The sequence below is a fragment of the Athene noctua genome, chromosome 39, assembly GCF_965140245.1.
Source record: "Athene noctua chromosome 39, bAthNoc1.hap1.1, whole genome shotgun sequence".
Classification (NCBI taxonomy): domain Eukaryota; kingdom Metazoa; phylum Chordata; class Aves; order Strigiformes; family Strigidae; genus Athene; species Athene noctua.
Window position 1 is genome coordinate 360,553 of NC_134075.1, and position 25,949 is coordinate 386,501.

Below are 25,949 nucleotides of genomic sequence, written 5' to 3' on the forward strand. Positions count from 1 at the left end.
GGGCGGATGTCCTGGGCTGGGGGACGGGGCTGGGGGGGTCTATAGGGGCACGGGGGGGGTCTATAGGGGCAGGGGGGGGGCCATGGCCTCGGTGCCCGTTTACTGCCTGTGCCGGCTGCCCTACGACGTCACCCGCTTCATGATCGAGTGCGACGGCTGCCAGGACTGGTTTCACGGCAGGTGGGGGCACTGGGAGGCACTGGGAGGGACTGGGAGGGGGTTTGGGGGGCACTGGGAGGCACTGGGAGGGGTTTGGGGGGCACTGGGAGGGGTTTGGGGGGCACTGGGAGGGGTTTGGGGGGCACTGGGAGGGGTTTGGGGGGCACTGGGAGGCACTGGGAGGGGTTTGGGGGGCACTGGGAGGGGTTTGGGGGGCACTGGGAGGGGTTTGGGGGGCACTGGGAGGGACTGGGAGGGGGTTGGGAGGGCACTGGGAGGCACTGGGAGGGACTGGGAGGGGGTTTGGGGGGCACTGGGAGGCACTGGGAGGGGTTTGGGGGGACACTGGGAGGCACTGGGAAGGACTGAGGGTGAGGAGGGAGCACTGGAGGGCTACTGGGAGAGGCTGGGGAGCAACTGGGAAGGACTGGGGGTGAGGAGGAGGCATTGGGAGGAGTCTGGGGGCCTACTGGGAGGGCATTGGGGCAGACTGGGAGAGGCTGGGGAGCAACTGGGAAGAACTGGGGGTGAGGAGGGGGCACGGGGATGGCTCCTGGGGGGTACTGGGAGGGACTGGAAGGGGTTTGGGGGAGACTGGGAGGCACTGGGAAGGACTGAGGCTGAGGAGGGGGCACTGGAGGGCTCCTGGGAGGAGTCTGGGGGGTACTGGGAGAGGCTGGGGAGCAACTGGGAAGGACTGGGGGTGAGGGGGGGCAGTGGGAGGAGTTTGGGGGACACTGGGAGAAACTGGGAGGAGTCTGGGGGCACTGGAGGGTCACTGGGAGGGGTTTGGAGGACACTGGGAGGCACTGGGCGAGACTGGGGAGCAACTGGGAAGGACTGGCGGTGAGGAGGGGCACTGGGAGGGCTACTGGGAGGAGTCTGGGGGCCACTGGAGGGCTACTGGGAGGAGTCTGGGGGGCACTGGGAGGAGTCTGGGGGGCACTGGGAGGAGTCTGGGGGGCACTGGGAAGGACTGGGAGGAGTCTGGGGGGCGCTGGGAGGGGCTGGGGTGGGGAGGGGGCACTGGGAGGGCTACTGGGGAGCACTGGGAGGGCCTGTGGGGGGGTCACTGGGAATAACTGGGAGGCACTTAGGGGCAGCTGTCCTTGGGGGTCTGGAGTTACTGGGAGGGTACTGGGCAAACTGGGAGACAATGGGAGATGTATGGGGACCTCTGGGCTTGGGGTGTATGGGGGGTACTGGGGATTACTGGCAGGTACTGGGAGGGTACTGAGGGTTACTGGGAGTTACTGGTATGGTGTGGAGGGGGAACTGGGGATTACTGGTGGTTACTGGGAGTTACTGGTGTGATGTATGGGGTTACTGGTGGTTGTTGGGAGTTGCTGGTGTGGTGTGGGGGGTGTACTGAGGGTTACTGGGAGTTACTGGGGGTTACCGGTGGTTACCGGTTTGGTGCGGCGGTACTGGTTGTTACTGGGAGTTACTCGTGTAGCGTGGCGGGGTTACTGGGAGGGTTCTGGTGGTTACTGGGAGTTACTGGTGTGGTGTGGGGGGGTTATTGAGAGGGTACTGGTGGTTACTGGGAGTTACTGGTGTAACGGGGGGGTTACTGGGAGGGTACTGGTGGATACTGGGAGTTACTAGTGTGGAGTGTGGGTGTTAATGGGGAGTACTGATGGTTACTGGTGGGTAGTGCGGGGGTTACTGGGAGGGTACTGGTGGCTACTGGGAGTTACTAGTATGACGTGGGGATGTTAATGGGGATTATTGGTGGTTACTGGGAGTTACTGGTGTGGTGGTGGGGTTACTGGGAGTTACGGGGGGCTACTGGGAGTTACTGGTGTGGCGTGCGGGCATTACTGGTGGTTACTGGGAGTTACTGGTGCCCGCAGCTGCGTGGGGGTGGAGGAGGAGGCGGCGGCCGAGATCGACCTGTACCACTGTCCCCAGTGCGCCCCCCGGCGCGGGCCCTCCGTCAGTGAGTCCTGGGCGTTACGGAGCCCCACAGGGGCGGGGCGGGGCCTATAGGGCCGGGCCTGGGCGTTACGGAGCCCCACAGGGGCGGGGCGGGGCCTATAGGACCGGGCCTGGGCGTTACGGAGCCCCGCAGGGGCGGGGCGGGGCCTATAGGGCCGGGCCTGGGCGTTACGGAGCCCGGCAGGGGCGGGGCGGGGCCTATAGGGCCGGGCCTGGGCGTTACGGAGCCCGGCAGGGGCGGGGCGGGGCCTATAGGGCCGGGCCTGGGCGTTACGGAGCCCCGCAGGGGCGGGGCGGGGCCTATAGGGCCGGGCCTGGGCGTTACGGAGCCCGGCAGGGGCGGGGCGGGGCCTATAGGGCCGGGCCTGGGCGTTACGGAGCCCCGCAGGGGCGGGGCGGGGCCTATAGGGCCGGGCCTGGGCGTTACGGAGCCCGGCAGGGGCGGGGCGGGGCCTATAGGGCCGGGCCTGGGCGTTACGGAGCCCGGCAGGGGCGGGGCGGGGCCTATAGGGCCGGGCCTGGGCGTTACGGAGCCCCGCAGGGGCGGGGCGGGGCCTATAGGGCCGGGCCTGGGCGTTACGGAGCCCCGCAGGGGCGGGGCGGGGCCTATAGGGCCGGGCCTGGGCGTTACGGAGCCCGGCAGGGGCGGGGCGGGGCCTATAGGGCCGGGCCTGGGCGTTACGGAGCCCCGCAGGGGCGGGGCGGGGCCTATAGGGCCGGGCCTGGGCGTTACGGAGCCCCGCAGGGGCGGGGCGGGGCCTATAGGGCCGGGCCTGGGCGTTACGGAGCCCGGCAGGGGCGGGGCGGGGCCTATAGGGCCGGGCCTGGGCGTTACGGAGCCCGGCAGGGGCAGGGCGGGGCCTATAGGGCCGGGCCTGGGCGTTACGGAGCCCGGCAGGGGCGGGGCGGCGCCTATAGGGCCGGGCCTGGGCGTTACGGAGCCCCGCAGGGGCAGGGCGGGGCCTATAGGGCCGGGCCTGGGCGTTACGGAGCCCTGCAGGGGCAGGGCGGGGCCTATAGGACCAGGCTTGGACCTATAGAATCTGGTCTCGGCTTTATGGAGCTGTATAGAGTTAGGTCTGGGCCTTGTAAGGCTCTATAGGGTCTGGCTTGGGCCTTATAGATCTGTTTAGGACTGCGCCTGGGCCTTGTAGGGCCTTATAGGGTCCAGTCTGGCTCTTTAGGACCGGGCCTGGGCCTTGTAGGACCCTATAGGGTCAGGTCTGGCTCTATAGGAACGGGCCTGGGTCTATAGGATCAGGCCTGGGCTTTATAGGCCCCTATAGAATCAGATCTGGGTTTTATAGGACCGTATAGGATCAGGTCTGGGTCTGTAGGACCAGGCCTGGGCCTTGTAGTGCTCTGTAGACTCAGATTTGGGCCTTGTCGGGCCCTATGGAATTAGGCTGGGCCTTGTCGGGCCCTATGGAATTAGGCTGGGCCTTGTTGGGCCCTATAGGTCCTCTATAGCTCTATAAGGCCTGGTGATGCAGGTAGGGGCAGGTGTTTTTACCCCCATCCAGGGCCCTATAGAACCGGGCCTATGTAGAACCAAGCTTACTTCTATTACTCCAAACCTTAGGTGGCCATCTATAGCCCTAGGACCCTATAGATTTAAACCCGGGACCATATAGAACCGAGACTAAACCCCCCCCCCGTCCCCCCCGTCCCCCTCCCTGCAGGCCTCGCCTATATGAGATCCTACAGGCCCGCGCCCGGGCGCGTCTCCCCCAGCCCCTCTTTACCCCCCAGCCTATACGCTCCCCGGGGCCGTATGGATCTATATGTGCCTTGTGGGGGGGTGTGTGTGTGTCCCCCATTTTTTTTTTCGCCCCCCCCCCCCTCAGTGAAACGTCGCCGGGGCCCCCCGAAACCTCCGGAGGTGGAACCGGGCCGCCCCGTCCGCACCGGCAGCGCCCAGTTCGTGCGGGAGCTGCGGGGTCGCACCTTCCCCAGGTGAGACCGGGCGGGCACCTATAGAAAAAAAAAAAAAAAAAGGAGGGGGGCACCCCCTATAGAAACGGGGACCTATAGGAGCCCTCGGGGGGGGGGGCGGGGGGGAGCTTTGAGAAGCGTTTATGGGGGTTGGGGAGGGTGTGGGGGCACCTGCTACCCTCCCTATAGCGTCTGTAGGGTGTCTATAGGATCTCTATAGGGTCTGTAGGGTCTGTATAGGGTCTATAGGGCGTCTATAGAGTCTCTATAGGTGCTGTAGGGTTTATAGGGGCTCTATCGGGGCTGGGGGGGGTTCTTGGGGGGGCTAAAGGGGCTCCCCGTCCCCTTCGGGACCGTATAGGGGCTGCCTGGTTTCTATAGGGGCTGCGTCTCTATAGGTTCCTCTATAGGAGCCACGGGGGGGGGGTATAGGGGGGCTTTAAACCCCTTTTAGGACCCGTAGGAGCTCCCTCACCCCCCAGATTCCCCTATAGAAACCTTCCACATTTTTTTACATCATTTACACATTCTTTTACAGTATATTGAGACACTATTGAGCTTTTACAAACCCCTTATAGAATCTATAGGGGCTGCATCCCCCTTTGGCCCCCCTTAGAGTCTTTTAAACCCTTTTTAGGACCCGTAGGAGCTCCCTCACCCCCCAGATTCCCCTATAGAAGCAGTCCACATTTTTTTACATCATTTACACATTCTTTTACAGTATATTGAGACACTATTGAGCTTTTACAAACCCCTTATAGAATCTATAGGGGCCGCATCCCCCTTTAGCCCTCCTTAGAGTCTTCTAAACCCTTTTCAGGACCCGTAGGAGCTCCCTCACCCCCCAGATTCCCCTATAGAACTATTACAAATATTTCACAGTTCTTAAAAACGTCCCACAATGCATCAAAGCACTATAGAACCCCCCCCAACCCCTTATAGAATCTATAGGGGCTGCATCCTCCTTTGGGCCCCCTTAGAGTCTTTTAAACCCCTCTTAGGACCTGTAGGAGCTCCCTCACCCCCCAGATTCCCCTATAGAAGCAGTCCACTTTTTTTAACATCATTTACACAATTTTTTACAGTATATTGAGACACTATAAAACTTCTACAAGCCCCTTATAGAATCTATAGGGGCCGCATCCCCCTTTGGCCCCCCTTAGACTCTTCTAAGCCCTTTTTAGGACCCGTAGGAGCTCCCTCACCCCCCAGATTCCCCTATAGAACTATCACAAATATTTTACAGCCCTTAAAAACGTCCCATAATACATCAAAGCACTACAGAACCCCCCCCAAACCCCTTATAGGATCTATAGGGGCCGCATCCCCCTTTGGCCCCCCTTAGAGTCTTTTAAACCCCTCTTAGGACCTGTAGGAGCTCCCTCACCCCCCAGATTCCCCTATAGAAGCAGTCTACATTTTTTTACATCATTTACACATTCTTTTACAGTATATTGAGACACTATTGAGCTTTTACAAACCCCTTATAGAATCTATAGGGGCTGCATCCCCTTTGGCCCCCCTTAGAGTCTTCTAAACCCTTTTCAGGACCCGTAGGAGCTCCCTCACCCCCCAGATTCCCCTATAGAACTATTACAAACATTTCACAGCCCTTACAAACTTCCCACAACACATCAAAGCACTATAGAACCCCCCCCCAAACCCCTTATAGGATCTATAGGGGCCGCATCCCCCTTTGGCCCCCCTTAGAGTCTTTTAAACCCCTCTTAGGACCCATAGGAGCTCCCTCACCCCCCAAATTCCCCTATAGAACTATTACAAACATTTCACAGCCCTTAGAAACGTCACACAATATATCAAAGCACTATAGAACCCCCCCCCCCCCAAACCCCTTATAGAATCTATAGGCGCCGCCTCACCCCCTTTCCCCCTTCCCTCTCTTCCCCTCCCCATCAACCCCACAGCACTCCCCCCGCCAAACACCATACCCCCCCCCCCCCCCCGACCCCCAAACCCTTTCAGCTCCTCTCCAGCCCCCCCCGCGGCGGGTCAGGGGGGATCTATAGGGTCTCTATAGGTGCCTCTATACCCCCCCAGTGCCGACGAGGTGCTGCTGCGGCCCAGCGGGGCTCAGCTGACGGTGGAATATTTGGAAGAAAAAACCTTCAGCGTCCCCATTTTGGTGGCGCGGAAAGAAGGGTTGGGGATGACGTTGCCCCCCCCGACCTTCACCCCGCGGGACGTGGAACATTACGTGGGTGAGTTTTTTTTGGGGTTCGGTGGTTTTTGTTTTTTTTTTTTTTGGGGGGGGGGGGCGGCGGTTTCCCGGGGGGGTTTTTTCTATAGGGGATTTTGATCTATAGGGGCGGAGAAGGTGATCGACGTCATCGACGTGGGGCGTCAGGCCGACTGCAGGATGCGCCTGGGGGACTTCGTGGCTTATTTAGGGGGGGCCCGACGCGACCGGGTGCTCAACGTCATCAGCTTGGAGTTCTCTGATACGCGGTGGGTGGCTCCCAGTATGGACCAGTATGGACCAGTATAGACCAGTATGTCTCTAGGACACACACACCCCTCCTCCCAAGTGTCTCCGGGACCCCCTAGAGCGTCCCCAGGCCCCACTGTGGGATGTTTCTGACCCCCCCAGACCAGTGACAAGCCCTGCAGGGGGTCCTTTGTCCCCCCCAGACCCTCCCAGTATGGCCCAGTACAGCCCAGTATGTCTCTGGGACCCTCCCAAGCGTCCCCGGGACCCCCTAGAGCGTCCCCAGGCCCCACTGTGGGATGTTTCTGACCCCCCCAGACCAGTGACAAGCCCCGCAGGGGGTCCTTTGTCCCCCCCAGACCCTCCCAGTATGGCCCAGTATAGACCAGTACAGCCCAGTGTGTCTCTGGGACCCCCCCAAGTGTCCCCGGGACCCCCTAGAGCGTCCCCAGGCCCCACTGTGGGATGTTTCTGACCCCCCCAGACCAGTGACAAGCCCCGCAGGGGGTCCTTTGTCCCCCCCCAGACCCTCCCAGTATGGCCCAGTACATCCCCGTATGTCCCAGTAACCCCTGGAATAGCCTTCAGACCCCTAGAAATCTATCATGTTTCCCCCCCCCACCCCATTTCTGCTCCCCCCAATCCCCAGGGACCCCCCAAATCCGTGTTTCCTCCCCCCAATCCCCAGGGACCCCCCAAATCTGTGTCCCCCCCCATTCCTGCTCCCCCCAATCCCCAGTAACCCCCAAATTTTTGGGGCTCTTCCCCCCCCCCCCCCCCAATCCTCCATCCCCACTTCCCTCTCCCCTTTTCTCCCCTAAACCTGGGGTGTTCCCCTCTCTCTTTTTGGGGGGGGGGGGGTCCCCCTTCTCTTTTTGGGGGGGTCCCTCACTCCAATAACCATGTCCCCCCCCCCCCAGCCTTTCAAACCTTGTGGAGACCCCACGGATCGTCCGGAAACTCTCGTGGGTGGAAAATCTGTGGCCGGGGGAGTCGTGCGAACGCCCCAGCGTGCAGAAATATTGTCTGATGGGGGCCCGCGACAGCTACACCGACTTCCACATCGATTTTGGGGGGACCTCCGTCTGGTACCACGTCCTGAGGGTACGGGGGGGGGGGGTTTGGGGGGGGTTTAGGGGGGAATTGGGTGGTTAGAGGGGGATTTGGGGGGGCTGGGGGGTGGTTAGAGGCGGTATGGGGGGGATTTGGGGGGAATTGGGTGGTTAGAGGGGGATTTTGGGGGGCTGGGGGGTGGTTAGAGGCGGTATGGGGGGGATTTGGGGGGAATTGGGTGGTTAGAGGGGGATTTGGGGGGGCTGGGGGGTGGTTAGAGGCGGTATGGGGGGGATTTGGGGGGAATTGGGTGGTTAGAGGGGGATTTTGGGGGGCTGGGGGGTGGTTAGAGGCGGTATGGAGGGGATTTGGGGGGAATTGGGTGGTTAGAGGGGGATTTTGGGGGGCTGGGGGGTGGTTAGAGGCGGTATGGGGGGGATTTGGGGGGAATTGGGTGGTTAGAGGGGGATTTGGGGGGGCTGGGGGGTGGTTAGAGGCGGTATGGGGGGGATTTGGGGGGAATTGGGTGGTTAGAGGGGGATTTTGGGGGGCTGGGGGGTGGTTGGAGGGGGTATGGGGGGATTTGGGGGGGCTATGGGGGGACTAGAGGGGATTTGGGGCGGTTTAGGGGGGCTATGGGGGGGAATTGGGTGGTTAGAGGGGGATTTGGGGGGGCTGGGGGGTTGTTGGAGGGGGTATGGGGGGATTTGGGGGGCTATGGGGGGGTTTAGGGGGGATTTGGGGGGGGCTATGGGGGGAGAGGGGGGTTTAGGGGGGATGTGGGGGTCTGTGAGGTGGGTAGGGGGGATTTGGGGGGGCTGTTGGAGGGCTAGAGGGGGTACGGCCGGGTTTAAGGCGGCCCTTGTGCGCTCTAGGCCGGGTTTAAGCCTCCCTTGTGCCTCTCTAGGCCGAGTTTAAGCCTCCCTTGTGCCTCTCTAGGCCGAGTTTAAGCCTCCCTTGTGCCTCTCTAGGCCGAGTTTAAGCCTCCCCTGTGCCTCTCTAGGCCGAGTTTAAGCCTCCCTTGTGCCTCTCTAGGCCGTTTAAGCCTCCCTTGTGCCTCTCTAGGCCGAGTTTAAGCCTCCCTTGTGCCTCTCTGGGCCGAGTTTAAGCCTCCCTTGTGCCTCTCTGGGCCGAGTTTAAGCCTCCCCTGTGCCTCTCTGGCCGAGTTTAAGCCTCCCCTGTGCCTCTCTGGGCCGAGTTTAAGCCTCCCCTGTGCCTCTCTAGGCCGAGTTTAAGCCTCCCCTGTGCCTCTCTAGGCCGTTTAAGCCTCCCTTGTGCCTCTCTGGGCCGAGTTTAAGCCTCCCTTGTGCCTCTCTGGGCCGAGTTTAAGCCTCCCTTGTGCCTCTCTGGGCCGAGTTTAAGCCTCCCCTGTGCCTCTCTGGGCCGAGTTTAAGCCTCCCCTGTGCCTCTCTAGGCCGAGTTTAAGCCTCCCCTGTGCCTCTCTAGGCCGAGTTTAAGCCTCCCCTGTGCCTCTCTGGGCCGAGTTTAAGCCTCCCTTGTGCCTCTCTGGGCCGAGTTTAAGCCTCCCTTGTGCCTCTCTGGGCCGAGTTTAAGCCTCCCCTGTGCCTCTCTGGGCCGAGTTTAAGCCTCCCCTGTGCCTCTCTGGGCCGAGTTTAAGCCTCCCCTGTGCCTCTCTGGGCCGAGTTTAAGCCTCCCCTGTGCCTCTCTGGGCCGAGTTTAAGCCTCCCCTGTGCCTCTCTGGGCCGAGTTTAAGCCTCCCCTGTGCCTCTCTGGGCCGAGTTTAAGCCTCCCCTGTGCCTCTCTGGGCCGAGTTTAAGCCTCCCCTGTGCCTCTCTGGGCCGAGTTTAAGCCTCCCCTGTGCCTCTCTGGGCCGAGTTTAAGCCTCCCCTGTGCCTCTCTGGGCCGAGTTTAAGCCTCCCCTGTGCCTCTCTGGGCCGAGTTTAAGCCTCCCCTGTGCCTCTCTGGGCCGAGTTTAAGCCTCCCCTGTGCCTCTCTGGGCCGAGTTTAAGCCTCCCCTGTGCCTCTCTGGGCCGAGTTTAAGCCTCCCCTGTGCCTCTCTGGGCCGAGTTTAAGCCTCCCCTGTGCCTCTCTGGGCCGAGTTTAAGCCTCCCCTGTGCCTCTCTGGGCCGAGTTTAAGCCTCCCCTGTGCCTCTCTGGGCCGAGTTTAAGCCTCCCCTGTGCCTCTCTGGGCCGAGTTTAAGCCTCCCCTGTGCCTCTCTGGGCCGAGTTTAAGCCTCCCCTGTGCCTCTCTGGGCCGAGTTTAAGCCTCCCCTGTGCCTCTCTGGGCCGAGTTTAAGCCTCCCCTGTGCCTCTCTGGGCCGAGTTTAAGCCTCCCCTGTGCCTCTCTGGGCCGAGTTTAAGCCTCCCCTGTGCCTCTCTGGGCCGAGTTTAAGCCTCCCCTGTGCCTCTCTGGGCCGAGTTTAAGCCTCCCCTGTGCCTCTCTGGGCCGAGTTTAAGCCTCCCCTGTGCCTCTCTGGGCCGAGTTTAAGCCTCCCCTGTGCCTCTCTAGGCCGAGTTTAAGCCTCCCCTGTGCCTCTCTAGGCCGAGTTTAAGCCTCCCCTGTGCCTCTCTAGGCCGAGTTTAAGCCTCCCCTGTGCCTCTCTAGGCCGAGTTTAAGCCTCCCTTGTGCCTCTCTAGGCCGAGTTTAAGCCTCCCCTGTGCCTCTCTAGGCCGAGTTTAAGCCTCCCCTTGTGCCTCTCTAGGCCGAGTTTAAGCCTCCCCTGTGCCTCTCTAGGCCGAGTTTAAGCCTCCCCTTGTGCCTCTCTAGGCCGAGTTTAAGCCTCCCCTTGTGCCTCTCTAGGCCGAGTTTAAGCCTCCCCTGTGCCTCTCTAGGCCGAGTTTAAGCCTCCCCTGTGCCTCTCTAGGCCGAGTTTAAGCCTCCCCTGTGCCTCTCTAGGCCGAGTTTAAGCCTCCCCTGTGCCTCTCTAGGCCGAGTTTAAGCCTCCCCTGTGCCTCTCTAGGCCGAGTTTAAGCCTCCCCTGTGCCTCTCTAGGCCGAGTTTAAGCCTCCCCTGTGCCTCTCTAGGCCGAGTTTAAGCCTCCCCTGTGCCTCTCTAGGCCGAGTTTAAGCCTCCCCTGTGCCTCTCTAGGCCGAGTTTAAGCCTCCCCTGTGCCTCTCTAGGCCGAGTTTAAGCCTCCCCTGTGCCTCTCTAGGCCGAGTTTAAGCCTCCCCTGTGCCTCTCTAGGCCGTTTAAGCCTCCCCTGTGCCTCTCTAGGCCGAGTTTAAGCCTCCCCTGTGCCTCTCTAGGCCGAGTTTAAGCCTCCCCTGTGCCTCTCTAGGCCGAGTTTAAGCCTCCCCTGTGCCTCTCTAGGCCGAGTTTAAGCCTCCCCTGTGCCTCTCTAGGCCGAGTTTAAGCCTCCCCTGTGCCTCTCTAGGCCGAGTTTAAGCCTCCCCTGTGCCTCTCTAGGCCGAGTTTAAGCCTCCCCTGTGCCTCTCTAGGCCGAGTTTAAGCCTCCCCTGTGCCTCTCTAGGCCGAGTTTAAGCCTCCCCTGTGCCTCTCTAGGCCGAGTTTAAGCCTCCCCTGTGCCTCTCTAGGCCGAGTTTAAGCCTCCCTTGTGCCTCTCTAGGCCGTTTAAGCCTCCCCTGTGCCTCTCTAGGCCGAGTTTAAGCCTCCCCTGTGCCTCTCTAGGCCGAGTTTAAGCCTCCCCTGTGCCTCTCTAGGCCGAGTTTAAGCCTCCCCTGTGCCTCTCTAGGCCGAGTTTAAGCCTCCCCTGTGCCTCTCTAGGCCGAGTTTAAGCCTCCCTTGTGCCTCTCTAGGCCGAGTTTAAGCCTCCCCTGTGCCTCTCTAGGCCGAGTTTAAGCCTCCCTTGTGCCTCTCTAGGCCGAGTTTAAGCCTCCCCTGTGCCTCTCTAGGCCGAGTTTAAGCCTCCCCTTGTGCCTCTCTAGGCCGAGTTTAAGCCTCCCCTTGTGCCTCTCTAGGCCGAGTTTAAGCCTCCCCTGTGCCTCTCTAGGCCGAGTTTAAGCCTCCCCTGTGCCTCTCTAGGCCGAGTTTAAGCCTCCCTTGTGCCTCTCTAGGCCGAGTTTAAGCCTCCCTTGTGCCTCTCTAGGCCGAGTTTAAGCCTCCCCTGTGCCTCTCTAGGCCGAGTTTAAGCCTCCCTTGTGCCTGTCTAGGCCGAGTTTAAGCCTCCCTTGTGCCTCTCTAGGCCGAGTTTAAGCCTCCCTTGTGCCTCTCTAGGCCGTTTAAGCCTCCCTTGTGCCTCTCTAGGCCGAGTTTAAGCCTCCCCTGTGCCTCTCTAGGCCGAGTTTAAGCCTCCCTTGTGCCTCTCTAGGCCGAGTTTAAGCCTCCCTTGTGCCTCTCTAGGCCGAGTTTAAGCCTCCCTTGTGCCTCTCTAGGCCGAGTTTAAGCCTCCCCTGTGCCTCTCTAGGCCGAGTTTAAGCCTCCCTTGTGCCTCTCTAGGCCGAGTTTAAGCCTCCCTTGTGCCTCTCTAGGCCGAGTTTAAGCCTCCCTTGTGCCTCTCTAGGCCGAGTTTAAGCCTCCCCTGTGCCTCTCTAGGCCGTTTAAGCCTCCCCTGTGCCTCTCTAGGCCGAGTTTAAGCCTCCCTTGTGCCTCTCTAGGCCGTTTAAGCCTCCCTTGTGCCTCTCTAGGCCGAGTTTAAGCCTCCCCTGTGCCTCTCTAGGCCGTTTAAGCCTCCCCTGTGCCTCTCTAGGCCGAGTTTAAGCCTCCCCTGTGCCTCTCTAGGCCGAGTTTAAGCCTCCCCTGTGCCTCTCTAGGCCGAGTTTAAGCCTCCCTTGTGCCTCTCTAGGCCGAGTTTAAGCCTCCCCTGTGCCTCTCTAGGCCGTTTAAGCCTCCCTTGTGCCTCTCTAGGCCGAGTTTAAGCCTCCCTTGTGCCTCTCTAGGCCGAGTTTAAGCCTCCCCTGTGCCTCTCTAGGCCGTTTAAGCCTCCCCTGTGCCTCTCTAGGCCGAGTTTAAGCCTCCCCTGTGCCTCTCTAGGCCGTTTAAGCCTCCCCTGTGCCTCTCTAGGCCGAGTTTAAGCCTCCCTTGTGCCTCTCTAGGCCGAGTTTAAGCCTCCCCTGTGCCTCTCTAGGCCGTTTAAGCCTCCCCTGTGCCTCTCTAGGCCGAGTTTAAGCCTCCCCTATGCCTCCAGGCCCCTCCATCCCCGTCCCCAGCCCACTTCGGGGGCCGCTGCCCCTCCTTGCCGTGGCCACCTCACCTCGGGGTGCCCCCCCCCTCATGGTTGCCCCCCTCCAGGGCGAAAAAATCTTCTACCTGGCCCGGCCTACGGCGGCCAACTTGGCTTTATTCGAGGCCTGGAGCAGCTCCCGCAACCAGGCCGAGCTTTTCTTCGGGGACCAAGTCGACCGCTGCTACCGCTGTCCCCTGCGCCAAGGCCAGACCCTCTTCATCCCTACTGGTAAATAATTTTTAATTTTTTTTTTTTTTTCTCGGGGGCGGGGGGTGTTAGACACCCCAAAAACGCCGTTTTTTGTTTGTTTTTTTTTTTTTTTTAAAAAAAATAAATGTTTTCTCCCCGTCCGGTAGGTTGGATCCACGCCGTGCTGACCCCCGTCGACTGTTTGGCTTTTGGGGGCAACTTCTTGCACAGCCTCAACATCGAGATGCAGCTCAAGTGGGGAGGGGGGAGATTTTTTTTTTTTTTTTTTTTTTTTTTTTTTTTTGGGGGGGGGGTATTGGGGGGGCTTTGTGGTCTTTGGGGGGTTATTGGGGGGGCTTTTGGGGGTCTTCGGGGGGGGGATTGGGGGATCCTTGGGGGGGGTGTTGGGGTATTGGGGGGGTATTGGGGGGGTTTTGGGGGGGCTTTGGGGGGGTATTGGGGGGCTTTGGGGGGTTTAGGGGAGCTTTGGGGGGGTTTAGGGGGGCTTTGGGGGGGTTTAGGGGGGCTTTGGGGGGGTATTGGGGGGCTTTGGGGGTTTAGGGGAGCTTTGGGGGGGTATTGGGGGGCTTTGGGGGGGTTTAGGGGGGCTTTGGGGGGGTATTGGGGGGCTTTGGGGGGGTATTGGGGAGCTTTGGGGGGTTTAGGGGAGCTTTGGGGGGTATTGGGGGGCTTTGGGGGGGTTTAGGGGGGCTTTGGGGGGTTATTGGGGGTCCTTGGGAAGGTTTTGGGGGTCCTTTGGGGGTTATGGGGGGGTTTGGGGGGGCTTTGGGGGGTTTGAGAGGGGTGTTGGGGGGGTATTGGGTGCTTTAGGGGGGGTTTGAGGGGTCTTTTGGGGGGGTATTGGGGGGTATTGGGGGGCTTTGGGGGGGTATTGGGGGGCTTTGGGGGGGTTTAGGGGAGCTTTGGGGGGGTTTTGGGGGTCCTTGGGAAGGTTTTGGGGGTCCTTTGGGGGTTATGGGGGGGTTTGGGGGGGCTTTGGGGGGGTTGGAGAGGGCTTTTGGGGATCTTTGGGGGGTTTGGGGGGGCTTTTGGGGGTCGTTGTGGGGCTTTAGGGGGTTTTGAGGGGGGTAGTGGGGGTCTGGGGGGGTTTAGGGGGTCTTTTAGGGGGGTATTGGGGGGGGTCTTTGGGGGCTTTTGGGGACCTGGGGGGGTTTAGGGGGCTTTGGGGGGTATTAGGGGGTTTGGGGGGGCTTTTGGGGGGCTTTTGTCTGGTTTAGGGGGTCTTTGGGGGGGTTGAGAGGGCTTTTGGGGGTGTTTGGAAGGCTTTGGGGGGCTTTAGGGCAGTGTGGGGGGGCTGGGGGGGGATTTTTGGGGGTTCGGGGACTTTGGGGTAGTTTTGGGGGGGCTTCAGTGTTTGATTTTTTTTTTTTTTTTTTTTTTTTTTTTTTGGGGGGGGGGGGGGGGGGGCACCAGCACTGGGAACCGACTGCAGGTTCCCAAGACGGGGTTGAGCATTGAGGGCAGCTGTGGGGCACCTTGGGGGTATGTATGGATTTTGGGGTGCCCCCCAAGCACCCCCCACCCCCCCCAAATATTTTTTTTGCCCCCCCCCCAGAGCGTACGAGATCGAGAGGCGCCTCAGCACCGCCGACCTCTTCAAATTCCCCAATTTCGAGACCGTTTGTTGGTACGTGGGGAGGCACCTCCTGGACACCTTCCGAGGTGGGTTCCCCCCCTTAAAATTTGGGGGGGCCCTGGGAAAAGGCTTGGGGGGGGTCCTCAGCCTCATTCTGGGGGGGTTTGGGGGTCCTCAGCCTCGTTTTGGGGGGTCCTAGGGGTCCACAAGTGCATCTCAGAGGGGTTTTGGGGGTCCTGGGGGTTCTCGACCTCATTTTGGGGGGGTTTGGGGGTCCTCAGCCTCATTTTGGGGGGGTTTGGAGGTCCTCAGCCCCATTCTGGGGGGGTTCGGGGGTCCCCAGCCTCGTTTTGGGGGGTCCCAGAGGTCCACAACTGCATCTCAGAGGGGTTTTGGGGAGGACTTGGGGGTCCTCAGCCCCATTCTGGGGGGGTTCGGGGGTCCACAACTGCATCTCAGAGGGGTTTTGGGGTCCCAGGGGTCCTCAGCCTCATTTTGGGGGGGGTTTGGGGGTCCTCAGCCCCGTTCTGGGGGGGTTTGGGGGTCCTCAGCCCCGTTCTGGGGGGTTTGGGGGTCCTCAGCCCCGTTCTAGGGGGGTTCGGGGGTCCTCAGCCTTATTTTGGGGGGTCCTAGGGGTCCACAACTGCATCTCAGAGGGGTTTTGGGGGTCCCAGGGGTCCTCAGCCTCATTTTGGGGGGGACTTGGGGGTCCTCAGCCCCATTCTGGGGGGGTTCGGGGGTCCCCAGCCTCGTTTTGGGGGGTCGCAGAGGTCCCCAACGGCATCTCAGAGAGGTTTTGGGGGTCTGGGGGGGGGTCCCGGGGGTCCCTAATCCCAATTTGGGGGGTTTTGGGGTTCCCGGGGGGTTTTGGGGGTCCCGCGGGGGGGGGGGGGGGGGGGGGGTTTGGGGGATCCCACCCCCATCCTTGGGGATACTTTGGGGGGGTCTCAGCCTGGTTTTGGGGCTCCCCCATCCCCATCGGGGGGGCGGGGTGGTTTGAAGAGCCCCCGCCTAATTTTGGGGTGACCCTGGGGGTCCCATCGTAATTTCGGGAGGTGTCCCCCCCCCAAAAAAAAAAAATAATTGGGGGGCCCCCCCCTTCATTCTTGGGGGGATCTGGGCATCAAACCTGCTTTGAGGTGCCTCTGGGGGTCCCCCCGTGTTTCTCTGAGGGTCCTGTTCTTTTTTTTTGGGGGGGGGGGGGGTGTGTCTTAAAAATTTTGGGGGGTCCCCCCCAAAAAATTTGGGGTGTCCCCCCCCCTCAGGGTTGCGGGAGAACCGCCGACACCCCGCGGGCTACTTGGTCCATGGGGCCAAGGCGCTGACGGCCGCGTTCCGGGCTTGGACCCGCAAGGAGGTAACTTTTTGGGGGGGGGGGGGGATTTTTGGGGTGCTGGGGGGGCTGGGGGGGGTCCCCTGTGGATTTTGGGGGGCTCCGGGGGGGATTTGGGGGGGTTATAGGGGGATAATTGGGGTGATCTAGGCGATGCGGGGGGGGGGGGGGGGGGGAAGGTGTTTTGGGGGGAGTCTTCCTGGTTTTTTGGGGGGGGGGGGTGTCCTCTCATTTTGGGGGGGGTCCCCACATTTGGGGGAGCCCCTGTGGATTGGGGGGGGGGGGGGCCGTGGGGTGATTTTGGGGGGGTGGGGGGGATTTGGGGGGGGGCTACTGATGGACAGGTTCAGCCAGACTTGGGGGGGGGGGGGGGGGGGGAGGTTTTTGGGGGTGACTCCTCATTTTTAGGGGGGTCCCTGCCATTTGGGGGGGCGCTGGGTTGGGGGGGGACACTCTAAGGGGGGGTCCCCAATTTTTTTTAACACTCTCCTGCCCCCCAAAATTAGGTTTTGGGGGAGCACGAACACGAGATCCCCGAAACCGTCCGGCCCGGGCAGCTCATCAAGGAGCTGGCGAAGGAGATTCGGCTGGTGGAGGTGGGGTTACTGGGAGGCACTGGGAGGCACTGGGAGGGGTTCAGAGGGCACTGGAGGCACTGGGAGGGGTACTGGGGGGGTAAAAGGGGGACTGGGAGTCACTGGGAGGGGTACTGGGGGGGTAAAGGGGGGACTGGGAGGGGTAAAGGAGGGACTGGGAGGCACTGGGAGGGGTTAAGGGGGGGTAAAGGGGGGACTGGGAGGGGTAAGAAGGGGACTGGGGGGGACTGGGAGGGGGATTGGAGGCACTGGGAGGGGGTACTGGGGGCACTGGGTCCATTTCAGGGGGTCGCTGGGGGGTGCCGAGGAGGTTTTGGGGGTAACTGGGAGTTACTGGGAGGCACTGGACGACACTGGGGGTATTTCAGGGGGTCACTGGGGGGCGCTGAGAAGTTTTTGGGGTAACTGGGAGTTACTGGGAGGCACTGGGAGACACTGGGGGCATTCCAGGGGGTCACTGGGGGGGTGCTGAGGAGGTTTTGGGGTTACTGGGAGTTACTGGGAGGCACTGGGAGGCACTGGAGGCATTTCAGGGGGTCACTGGGGGGGTGCTGAGAAGTTTTTGGGGTAACTGGGAGTTACTGGGAGGCACTGGACGACACTGGGGGCATTCCAGGGGGTCACTGGGGGGGTGCTGAGGAGGTTTTGGGGTAACTGGGAGTTACTGGGAGGCACTGGGAGACACTGGGGGCATTCCAGGGGGTCACTGGGGGGGTGCTGAGGAGGTTTTGGGGTTACTGGGAGTTACTGGGAGGCACTGGGAGGCACTGGAGGCATTTCAGGGGGTCACTGGGGGGTGCTGAGAAGTTTTTGGGGTAACTAGGAGTTACTGGGAGGCACTGGGAGACACTGGGGGCATTCCAGGGGGTCACTGGGGGGGTGCTGAGGAGGTTTTGGGGTTACTGGGAGTTACTGGGAGGCACTGGGAGGCACTGGAGGCATTTCAGGGGGTCACTGGGGGGTGCTGAGAAGTTTTTGGGGTAACTGGGAGTTACTGGGAGGCACTGGGAGACACTGGGGGCATTCCAGGGGGTCACTGGGGGGGTGCTGAGGAGGTTTTTGGGGTAACTGGGAGTTACTGGGAGGCACTGGGAGACACTGGGGGCATTTCAGGGTGTCATGGGGGGGGTGCTCAGGAGTTACTGGGAGACACTGGGAGTTACTGGGAGACACTGGGGGCATTTCAGGGTGTCATGGGGGGGTGCTCAGGAGTTTTGGGGTTACTGGGAGTTACTGGGAGACACTGGGAGTTACTGGGAGACACTGGGAGTTACTGGGAGGCACTGGGGGCATTTCAGGGGGTCATGGGGGGGGTGCTCAGGAGTTTTGGGGTTACTGGGAGTTACTGGGAGGCACTGGGAGTTACTGGGAGGCACTGGGGGCATTTCAGGGGGTCATGGGGGGGGTGCTCTGGAGTTTTGGGGTTACTGGGAGTTACTGGGAGGCACTGGGAGTTACTGGGAGACACTGGGGGCATTTCAGGGGGTCACTGGGGGGTGCTGAGGAGTTTTGGGGGTAACTGGGAGTTACTGGGAGTTACTGGTTGACGCCCCCCCCCCCACAGGACCTGTTCCAGCAAAGTGCCGGGAAATCGGGGTCCCCCTTCGGCCCCCCCCGGGGGGTGCCCCCCCCCCTCAAGAAGGGGGGACCCCGCAAGCCCCCCCCCGCCCCTCGTCCCCCCGACGAGGGGGGGACCCCAAAACCCCCCCCGGCCCCCCCCGACGAGGACGAAGAGGTGAGGAGCAGTTTGGGGGGGGGGGGTGGTTGGATATGGGGGATCCCCCCCCCACACCCCCCCCCCGTATAAATTTTGGGGTGTGTCTGTGTCCCCCCCCCGCCCAGCTTGACCCCCCCAGTTCCAGCCCTGAGGAGACGGACCCCGATTCGGAGGGGGGGGACCCCCAAATTCTGCTGGCCAATGGCGGAGCTCGGTGAGGAGCTTTGGGGGGGTCCCAGAAACATTTTGGGGGGGGGGGGGGGGGGGGGCGTCACGGGGGGTTTTGGGGGGGGTCCTAAAGGGGTTTGAGGGGGCTGGGGGGGTCCTAGAGGGGGTTTTGGGGGGGCTGGGGGGGTCCCAGAAATGTTTTGGGGGGGCTGGGGGGGGTTCTAGAGTGGTTTTGGGGGCTGGCGGGGGGGTCACAGAGGGATTTTGGGGTCGGGGGGGGGCCTAAAGGGTTTTGGGGGGCTGGGGGGGGGTTGGGGGGTCACAGAGGGATTTTTGGGGGGCTGGGGGGGTCCTAAAGGGGTTTTAGGGGGGGTTTGGGGGGGTCATGGGGTGGTTTGGGGGGCTGGGGGAGTTTTGGGGGGGTCACAGAGGGATTCGGGGGGGGGGTCTCAGAGGAGTTTTGGGGTGCCGGGGGGGCTCTTTAGGTGGATTTTGGGGTGCAGTGTTGGGGGGGGGATCCCCACTTACCACCCCGCCCCCCCCCCTGCCCCCCCAGATCCCGCCGGAGCTGCCCGGGGGGGCGTTGGGGGTCGCGCCCCCCCCCGTCCCCCTCCTGCTCCCCCCCCAGCCCCCCCCTCGACCTTGACTCCGAGGAGGATCTGCAGATCGACGAGACCCCCCCCCGCCGCGGCCCCCGCCGCCTCCCCCGTGAGCTGCGACCCCCCCGAACCCCAAATCCTGACACCCCCCCCCCCCCCAAATCGTGACACCCCCCCCCCAAATCCTGACCCCCCCCAAATCCAGGGACCCCCCCAAAACGAGGGACCCCCACTCATCCTGTGTTAAACGCCCCCCAGTCCCACTTTCGGGGGGCTGGGGCTACCCCATGTACCCCCCCACATACTCCTGCCCCCCCCAAAAAAAAATCGGGGACCCCCCCCAAAAAATCGGGGACCCCCCCAAAATCGGGGACCCCCCCATCACCCCCAAATCCCCCCCATCCTCTAATCCCCCCCTCCCATGTCTCCCCCCACCCCAATTCCACTTTTGGGGGGCTGGGGGTACCCTACATGCCCCCCCCATGTGCTCCAGACCCCCCCCCCCTAAAAATCTGGGACCCCCCCCTAAAAATCTAGGACCCCCCCCAAAAATCTGGGCCCCCCAAATCCCCCTCCATCCCCTCTTAACCCCCCCCAAATCCCCTCTTCCCCCCCCCCAAGCCCCCTCCCTGCCCTCAAATCCCACTCTTGGGGTGCTGGGGGGTGCCCCCCCCCCCCCCCCGCCTTGGTGACCCCCCCAAATTTCCCCAGGGCTCCCCCGAAAACTCCCCCGCGCCAAACCCTGCTCGGACCCCAACCGCGTGCGGGAGCCGGGGGAGGTCGACTTCGATATCGAGGTACGGGGGGGGGCTGGGGGGGGTTTTGGGGGGTCACAGAGGGTTTTTGGGGGGATTTGGGGGGCTCAGAGGGGTTTTGGGGGGTCACAGAGGGGTTTTGGGGGGACTGGGGGGTCACAGAGGGGTTTTGGGGGGTCACAGAGGGGTTTTGGGGGGAACTTGGGGGGCTCAGAGGGGTTTTGGGGGGTCACAGAGGGGTTTGGGGGGGTTTTGGGGGTCACAGAGGGGTTTTGGGGGGTCACAGAGGGGTTTTGGGGGACTTGGGGGGGGCTCAGAGGGGTTTTGGGGGGTCACAGAGGGGTTTTGGGGGGACTTGGGGGGGGCTCAGAGGGGTTTTGGGGGGTCACAGAGGGGTTTTGGGGGGACTTGGGGGGGCTCAGAGGGGTTTTGGGGGGTCACAGAGGGGTCTTGGGGGGACTTGGGGGTCACAGAGGGGTTTTGGGGGGTCTCAGAGGGGTTTGGGGGGACTTGGGGGGGTCTCAGGGGGTTTTGGGGGGACTTGGGGGGTCTCGGAGGGATTTGGGGAGACTCGGGGGGGTCTCAGTGTTTTGGGGGGACTTGGGGGGGCTCAGAGGGGTTTTGGGGGGACTCGGGGGGGTTTGGGGGGACTTGGGGGGGCTCAGAGGGGTTTTGGGGTCCCTGGGGGGTGGGGGGCCGGATTTGGGGGTTCACCCCCCCGTGCCCCCCCCAGGAGGATTACACGACGGAGGAGGAGGAGGAGGGGGGGGCGGGGGGCAGCGCCGCCGGCATCCTCGACCTGCTGAAGGCCAGCCGGCAAGTGGGGGGCTCCGAGTACCCCCAGCTCAGGTGGGGGGGGCCCCGGGGGGTTTGGGGGGGCCCCGGGGGGTTTGGGGGGACACTTGGGGGGTCCTTGGGGGGTTTGGGGGGGGCCCAGAGGGGTTTGGGGGGGTCCCTGGGGAGTTTGAGGGGTCCCTGGGGGGTTGGGGGGGGGCACTTGGAGGCTTTTGGGGGTCCCCAGAGGGGTTTGGGGGGGTCCTTGGGGGGTTTGGGGGGGTCCTGGGGGGTTTGGGGGGGCACTTGGAGGCTTTTGGGGGGGCACTTGGGGGGTTTGGGGGGGCACTTGGAGGCTTTTGGGGGTCCTTGGGGGGTTTGGGGGGGTCCTTGGGGGGTTTGGGGGGGTCCTGGGGGGGCTTGGGGGGGCCCCAAAGGGGTTTGGGGGGTTTTTGGGGGGGCACCCGGAGGGGTTGGGGGGGCGTCCCTGGGGTATTTGGGGGACTGGGGGGGGGGGGGCACTAATGGGGGTTTTTTGGGGTCCCCCAGGTGTTTTGGGGTCCCCAAATTGGGCGGGGGGTCGCTGTGAATTTTGGGGTACCCCTCTTTTTTTTTTTTTTTTTGGGGGGGGGGGGCACCCATTTTCAGCAGGGGGGGGGTCGAGGCACCTTTTGGCCCATCCCCAACCCTTTCCTCAGCGCCTCATTTTTCCCCTAATTTTTTTTTAATTTTTTTTTTTTTTTTTTTGGGGGTGGGGGTCCCCCAAATTTTTATTAACCCCCCCCCCAAAAAAAAAAAAAATTAAAAAATAAAAAATTTATTTTTTAGCGAGGCCCCCGCCTCCCCCAGCACCCGCGAAGCCATCCAGGGCATGTTGTGCATGGCCAATCTCCCCGCGGGGACCCCCTTGGGCCCCCCCAATTTTTTGGGGGGGGCTGCGGGAGCCCCTGAACGAGCAGCAGGAATTTCGGGGGGGCCCCGACGCCCCCCCCCGGCCCCCCGAAGTACGGATAGCGAGGACGAGGCCAGCCTGGACGAGCAGGACAGTTTGGGGGCTTGTTTTAAAGACGCCGAATACAGTAATTTTTTTTTTTTTTTTTTTTTTTTGGGGGGGGGGGGCCCCCCAATATTCTGGGACCCCCCCCATATATTTTTTTCTTGCCCCCCCCCCTCCCAGTTTACCCCTCGCTGGAGTCGGACGAGGACGACCCCGCCCTGAAATCGCTCCCCAAAAAGAAGAAAGTCACCGACGACGCCCCCTGGAGCCCCAAAGGTTGGGGGGGCCCCCCATCTTCCCCCCCCCCCCCCCCCCTTTTTTAATTTTTTTTTCGGGGGGGGGTCCCTAAATTTTTTTAGGGGGTGCTATGGGGAGGTTGGGGATGGGTTTTGGGGATCCCGGGGGGGGTTTTTTGGGGGATTTGGGGGTGCTGAGGGGTTTTGGGGTCCCCCAGGAACTTTTGGGGGGGCTCCTTTGGGGGTGAGGGGGGGGCTGGAGGGTTTTGGGGGGGCCCTGGGGGGGTGTGGGGGGATTTGGGGGTGCTGAGGGGTTTTGGGGTCTCCCCAGGGGCTTTTGGGGGGGCTCTTTTGGGGGTGAGGGGGGGATTTGGGGGGGCTGAGGGGTTTTGGGGGGGCCCTGGGGGGAGCTGGAGGGTTTTGGGGGGGCCTCAGGGGGTGTGGGGGGGATTTGGGGGGGCTGTGGGGATTTTGGGGTCCCCCAGGGGCTTTTTGGGGGGGGGGGGGGGGGGGCCGGAGCGTTTTGGGGGGGCCTCAGGGGGGTGTGTGTGGGGGATTTGGGGTCCCCCAGGGGCTTTTGGGGGGGCTCTTTTGGGGGTGAGGGGGGGGATTTGGGGGGGGCTGAAGGGTTTTGGGGGGGCCTCAGGGGGTGTAGGGGCGAATTTGGGGGCTGAGGGGTTTTGGGGTCCCCCAGGAACTTTTGGGGGGGCTCCTTTGGGGGTGAGGGGGGGGCTGGAGGGTTTTGGGGGGGGTGTGGGGGGGATTTGGGGGTGCTGAGGGGTTTTGGGGTCCCCCAGGAACATTTGGGGGGGATCTTTTGGGGGTGAGGGGGGGCTGGAGGGTTTTGGGGGGGCCCTGGGGGGAGCTGGAGGGTTTTGGGGGGCCTCAGGGGGTGTGGGGGGGGATTTGGGGGTGCTGTGGGGATTTTGGGGTCCCCCCAGGTGCTTTTTTTGGGGGGGGTGTGTGGTGTTTCTTTGGGTGGGGGGCCGGAGCGTTTTGGGGGGTCCCCGGGTGTCTTTGGAAGGGATTTGGGGCAGTTTGGGGGGGACCCCCCTCAACCTTGGGGGGGGGGGGGCCCTGTGTTGGATTTTGGGGTTCACGGGGGGGGGGCTGCACTCAGGATTTTTATTTTCGGGGGGGGGGGGGGGGGGGTGTATGTTCAACCCTCAATTTTACCCCCCCAAAACACCTTCGGGGATACCCCAATGCCCCCAGGAAGGGAAATTTGGGGGGAGTTGAAGTTTTCTGAATTTTGGGGTGTCCTCATATTTTTGGGGTGTCCCCCCCCCCCCCCCCAGCGCGGGTGACCCCGACGCTGCCCCGGCAGAGCCGCCCGGTGCGGGAGGGGACGCGCGTGGCTTCCGTGGAGACGGGGCTGGCGGCCGCCGCCGCCAAACTGGCCCAGCAGGTTCGAGATTTGGGGGGACCCCCCCCCCCCCCCCAAAAAAAAAAAAAAAAAAAAACCAACCCCTTCAATTTGGGGTTTTGGGGTTCAGGGAGGGAGGTTGGGGGGGGTGAAGGGAAGGAGCTGGAGGGGGTTTTGGGGGGGCTCCGGGGGGGATTTGGGGGGTTCAGGAAGGGTTTGGGTGGGATTTAGGGGTTCAGGGGGTTTTGGGGGGGCTCTGGGGGGGGATTTGGGGGGTTCAGGAAGGGTTTGGGTGGGATTTGGGGGTTCAGGGGGGTTTTGGGGGGGCTCCGGGGGGGGATTTGGGGGGTTCAGGAAGGGTTTGGGTGGGAATTGGGGGTTCAGGGGGGTTTTGGGGGGGGCTCCAGGGGGGATTTGGGGGGTTCAGGAAGGGTTTGGGTGGGATTTAGGGGTTCAGGGGGGTTTTGGGGGGGCTCTGGGGGGGATTTGGGGGTTCAGGAAGGGTTTGGTGGGATTTGGGGGTTCAGGGGGGTTTTGGGGGGCTCCGGGGGGGATTTGGGGGTTCAGGGAGGGTTTGGGGGGTTTTGGATGGGATTTGGGGTTCAGGGGGGTTTTGGGGGACTACGGGGGGGATTTGGGGGTTCAGGAAGGGTTTGGGTGGGATTTGGGGGTTCAGGGGGGTTTTGGGGGGCTCCAGGGGGGATTTAGGGGTTCGGGGAGGGTTTGGAGGGGATTTGGGTGGGATTTGAGGGTTCAGGGGGGTTTTGGGGGGACTACGGGGGAGATTTGGGGGTTCAGGAAGGGTTTGGGGGGGGGTTTGGGTGGGATTTGGGGGTTCAGGGGGGTTTGGGGGGACTACGGGGGGATTTGGGGGTTCGGGGAGGGTTTGGGGGGGTTTTGGGTGGGATTTGGGGGTTCAGGGGGGGTTTGGGGGCTCCGGGGGGGATTTGGGGTTTCGGGGAGGGTTTGGGGGGGGTTTGGGTGGGATTTGGGGGTTCAGGGGGGTTTTGGGGGGCTCCGGGGGGGATTTGGGGGTTCGGGGAGGGTTTGGGGGGGTTTTGGGTGGGATTTGGGGGTTCAGGGAGGGTTTGGGGGGGTTCGAGGGGGATTTGGGGGTTCAGGGGGGTTTTGGGGGGCTCCGGGGTGTTTTGGGTGGGATTTTGGGGTTTGGGGGGGGGTTTAGGGTTCAGGGAGGGGTTTTGGGTGGGATTTGGGGGTTCGGGGGGTGTTGGAGGGCGTTTAGGGGGTTTGGGGGTGTCTGGGCTGGATTTGGGGGTTCAGGGGGATGCTGGGGGGCCGTGGGGGGTTTTGGGTGGGATTTGGGGGTTCACATGGGTGTTGGGGGGCGCCTGGGTGGGTTTGGGTGGGATTTCGGGGTTCGGCAGGAGTTTGGGGGACATTTAGGGGGTTCGGGGGGTTGGGTGGGGTTTGGGGGTTCAGGGGGATGTTGGGGGGCATTTAGGGCCTTCAGTGGGGAATTGTGGGGTGCGGGACCATTTTAAGGGGTTCAGGGGGGAGTTGGGGGGCGTTTAGGGGTGCAGGGGGAGTTTTGGGGGGCGGTTTGGGGGTTCAGGGGAGGAATTTTGGGCTCATTTCCGAGCTTTTTGGGGTCACTTCTGCCCTCGGGACCTTTGGCTCTCGCTGCCAAATGGGGGGGGGGGGGGGGCAGCGATTCATCGCCCTGTTTTGGGGTTCCCTTGAACCCCTTTTTTTTTTTTTTTTTTTTTTTTTTTTGTGCCCCCCCCCAGGAGCACCGGAAGCTTCAGCGCCGGAAGGGCCCGGCCAAGCGCCGCCCCCCGTCTCCCCCCTCCCCTGAGGAAGACGACGACGACGAAGACCCCGACCCGGAGGGGGACCCCGAAACCGAATTAAACATCGGGGGGACAGACCCCCCCGAAAGCGACGCCCCCCCGTACCCCCCGAGTTTGGCCGATCACGAATACACGGCTCGACCCGGTGGCGCCGCCGGAGGGGGGGGGGACGACGCCGACGACGCCGATTTTAGGGGGGGGGGCACCGATTTTTGGGGTGGCCCAGCCGGGCCGAGCGCCCACCCCTATGGCCCCCGGAGTCTTCCTCACGCAGCGCCGGGGCCCCCCGGCCGCGGGCTGCGCCACCACCCAGGGTGAGAGAATTTTTGGGGACCCCCCCCCTTGGTTTCTACAGCCTCTTAAAATCTTGAAAAAGTTTTGGGGGGGCTGACGGAAACTCCCGTTTTTGCAGGAAAACGCCCCAAAAAGGGGCTGGCGACGGCCAAGCAGCGCCTGGGCCGCATCCTCAAGATCCACCGCAACGGGAAGCTGCTGCTCTGAGGGGGCGTGGCCTAGCGCAGGCCCCGCCCCCCCGAACCACACCCCTTCCCTTTTACTCTGCCTGAGGTGGAACTCAAACCCCGCCCCTCAAAGGGGTGGGGGCGTGGCCGGCGCTATGCCACACCCCCCCGCGCGCTTCATCGTTAGGCGGAGGGGGTGTGGCTACAGTGAAGGACACGCCCCACGATCTAAACGGGGTGGGAGGGGCTAAACGCCACGCCCACCCCGGCGTACACTGCAGGGAAAAGCGAGGGGGTGTGGCCGCGCGCAAAGCCACGCCCTGCACGCTACGCGGAGCGCCGCCCACCGTTTCCTTGCGCCTTCCCATTGGCTGCCGCTGAGATGGAGGAGGTGGGACTTTCCCTCCCATTGGACAACGCGAAGGGAGGAGGCGATTGGAGGAGCCGGGCCCGCCCCTCCCGGGTTGGAGAAGGGGCGGAGCTTTCTCTGATTGGTTCCCCACTGGATTTCTTGATTTTTTTTTTTTTTCTCTTAACCCCTCCCCGACTTGTCTTCAGGTTGATTGATGGGGCCGGGGGGGCGGGACCGCTTCCCATTGGCTGCCCCCGGGTTGTTATTTTTTTTTTTTAATTTGTAGGCGTGTCCGGAGGCCGCGGCCCCGCCCCCACTTTTGTATTTGTTAGAATAATTAAAAAAATAAGAAAAAAAAAAAAAAGGAGGAAAAAAACCAA

General features: G+C 62.4%; 1 protein-coding gene across 1 annotated transcript; it reads left to right on the plus strand.

Annotated features, from left to right (window-relative positions):
* Nucleotides 1-13: 13 nt before the first annotated feature.
* On the plus strand, nt 14-25,949 carry PHF8 (PHD finger protein 8). The gene is made up of 21 exons (XM_074931137.1): nt 14-180; nt 2,016-2,101; nt 3,948-4,056; nt 6,094-6,254; nt 6,360-6,501; nt 7,402-7,585; nt 12,684-12,846; nt 12,975-13,062; nt 14,384-14,490; nt 15,670-15,761; nt 16,244-16,333; nt 17,898-18,068; nt 18,176-18,264; nt 18,775-18,926; nt 19,529-19,614; nt 20,306-20,421; nt 21,175-21,425; nt 21,524-21,619; nt 22,878-22,987; nt 24,694-25,070; nt 25,169-25,949. The coding sequence occupies exons 1-21, from the start codon at nt 83-85 to the stop codon at nt 25,320-25,322; spliced, it is 2,922 nt and encodes a 973-aa protein (XP_074787238.1). The 5' UTR covers nt 14-82; the 3' UTR covers nt 25,323-25,949.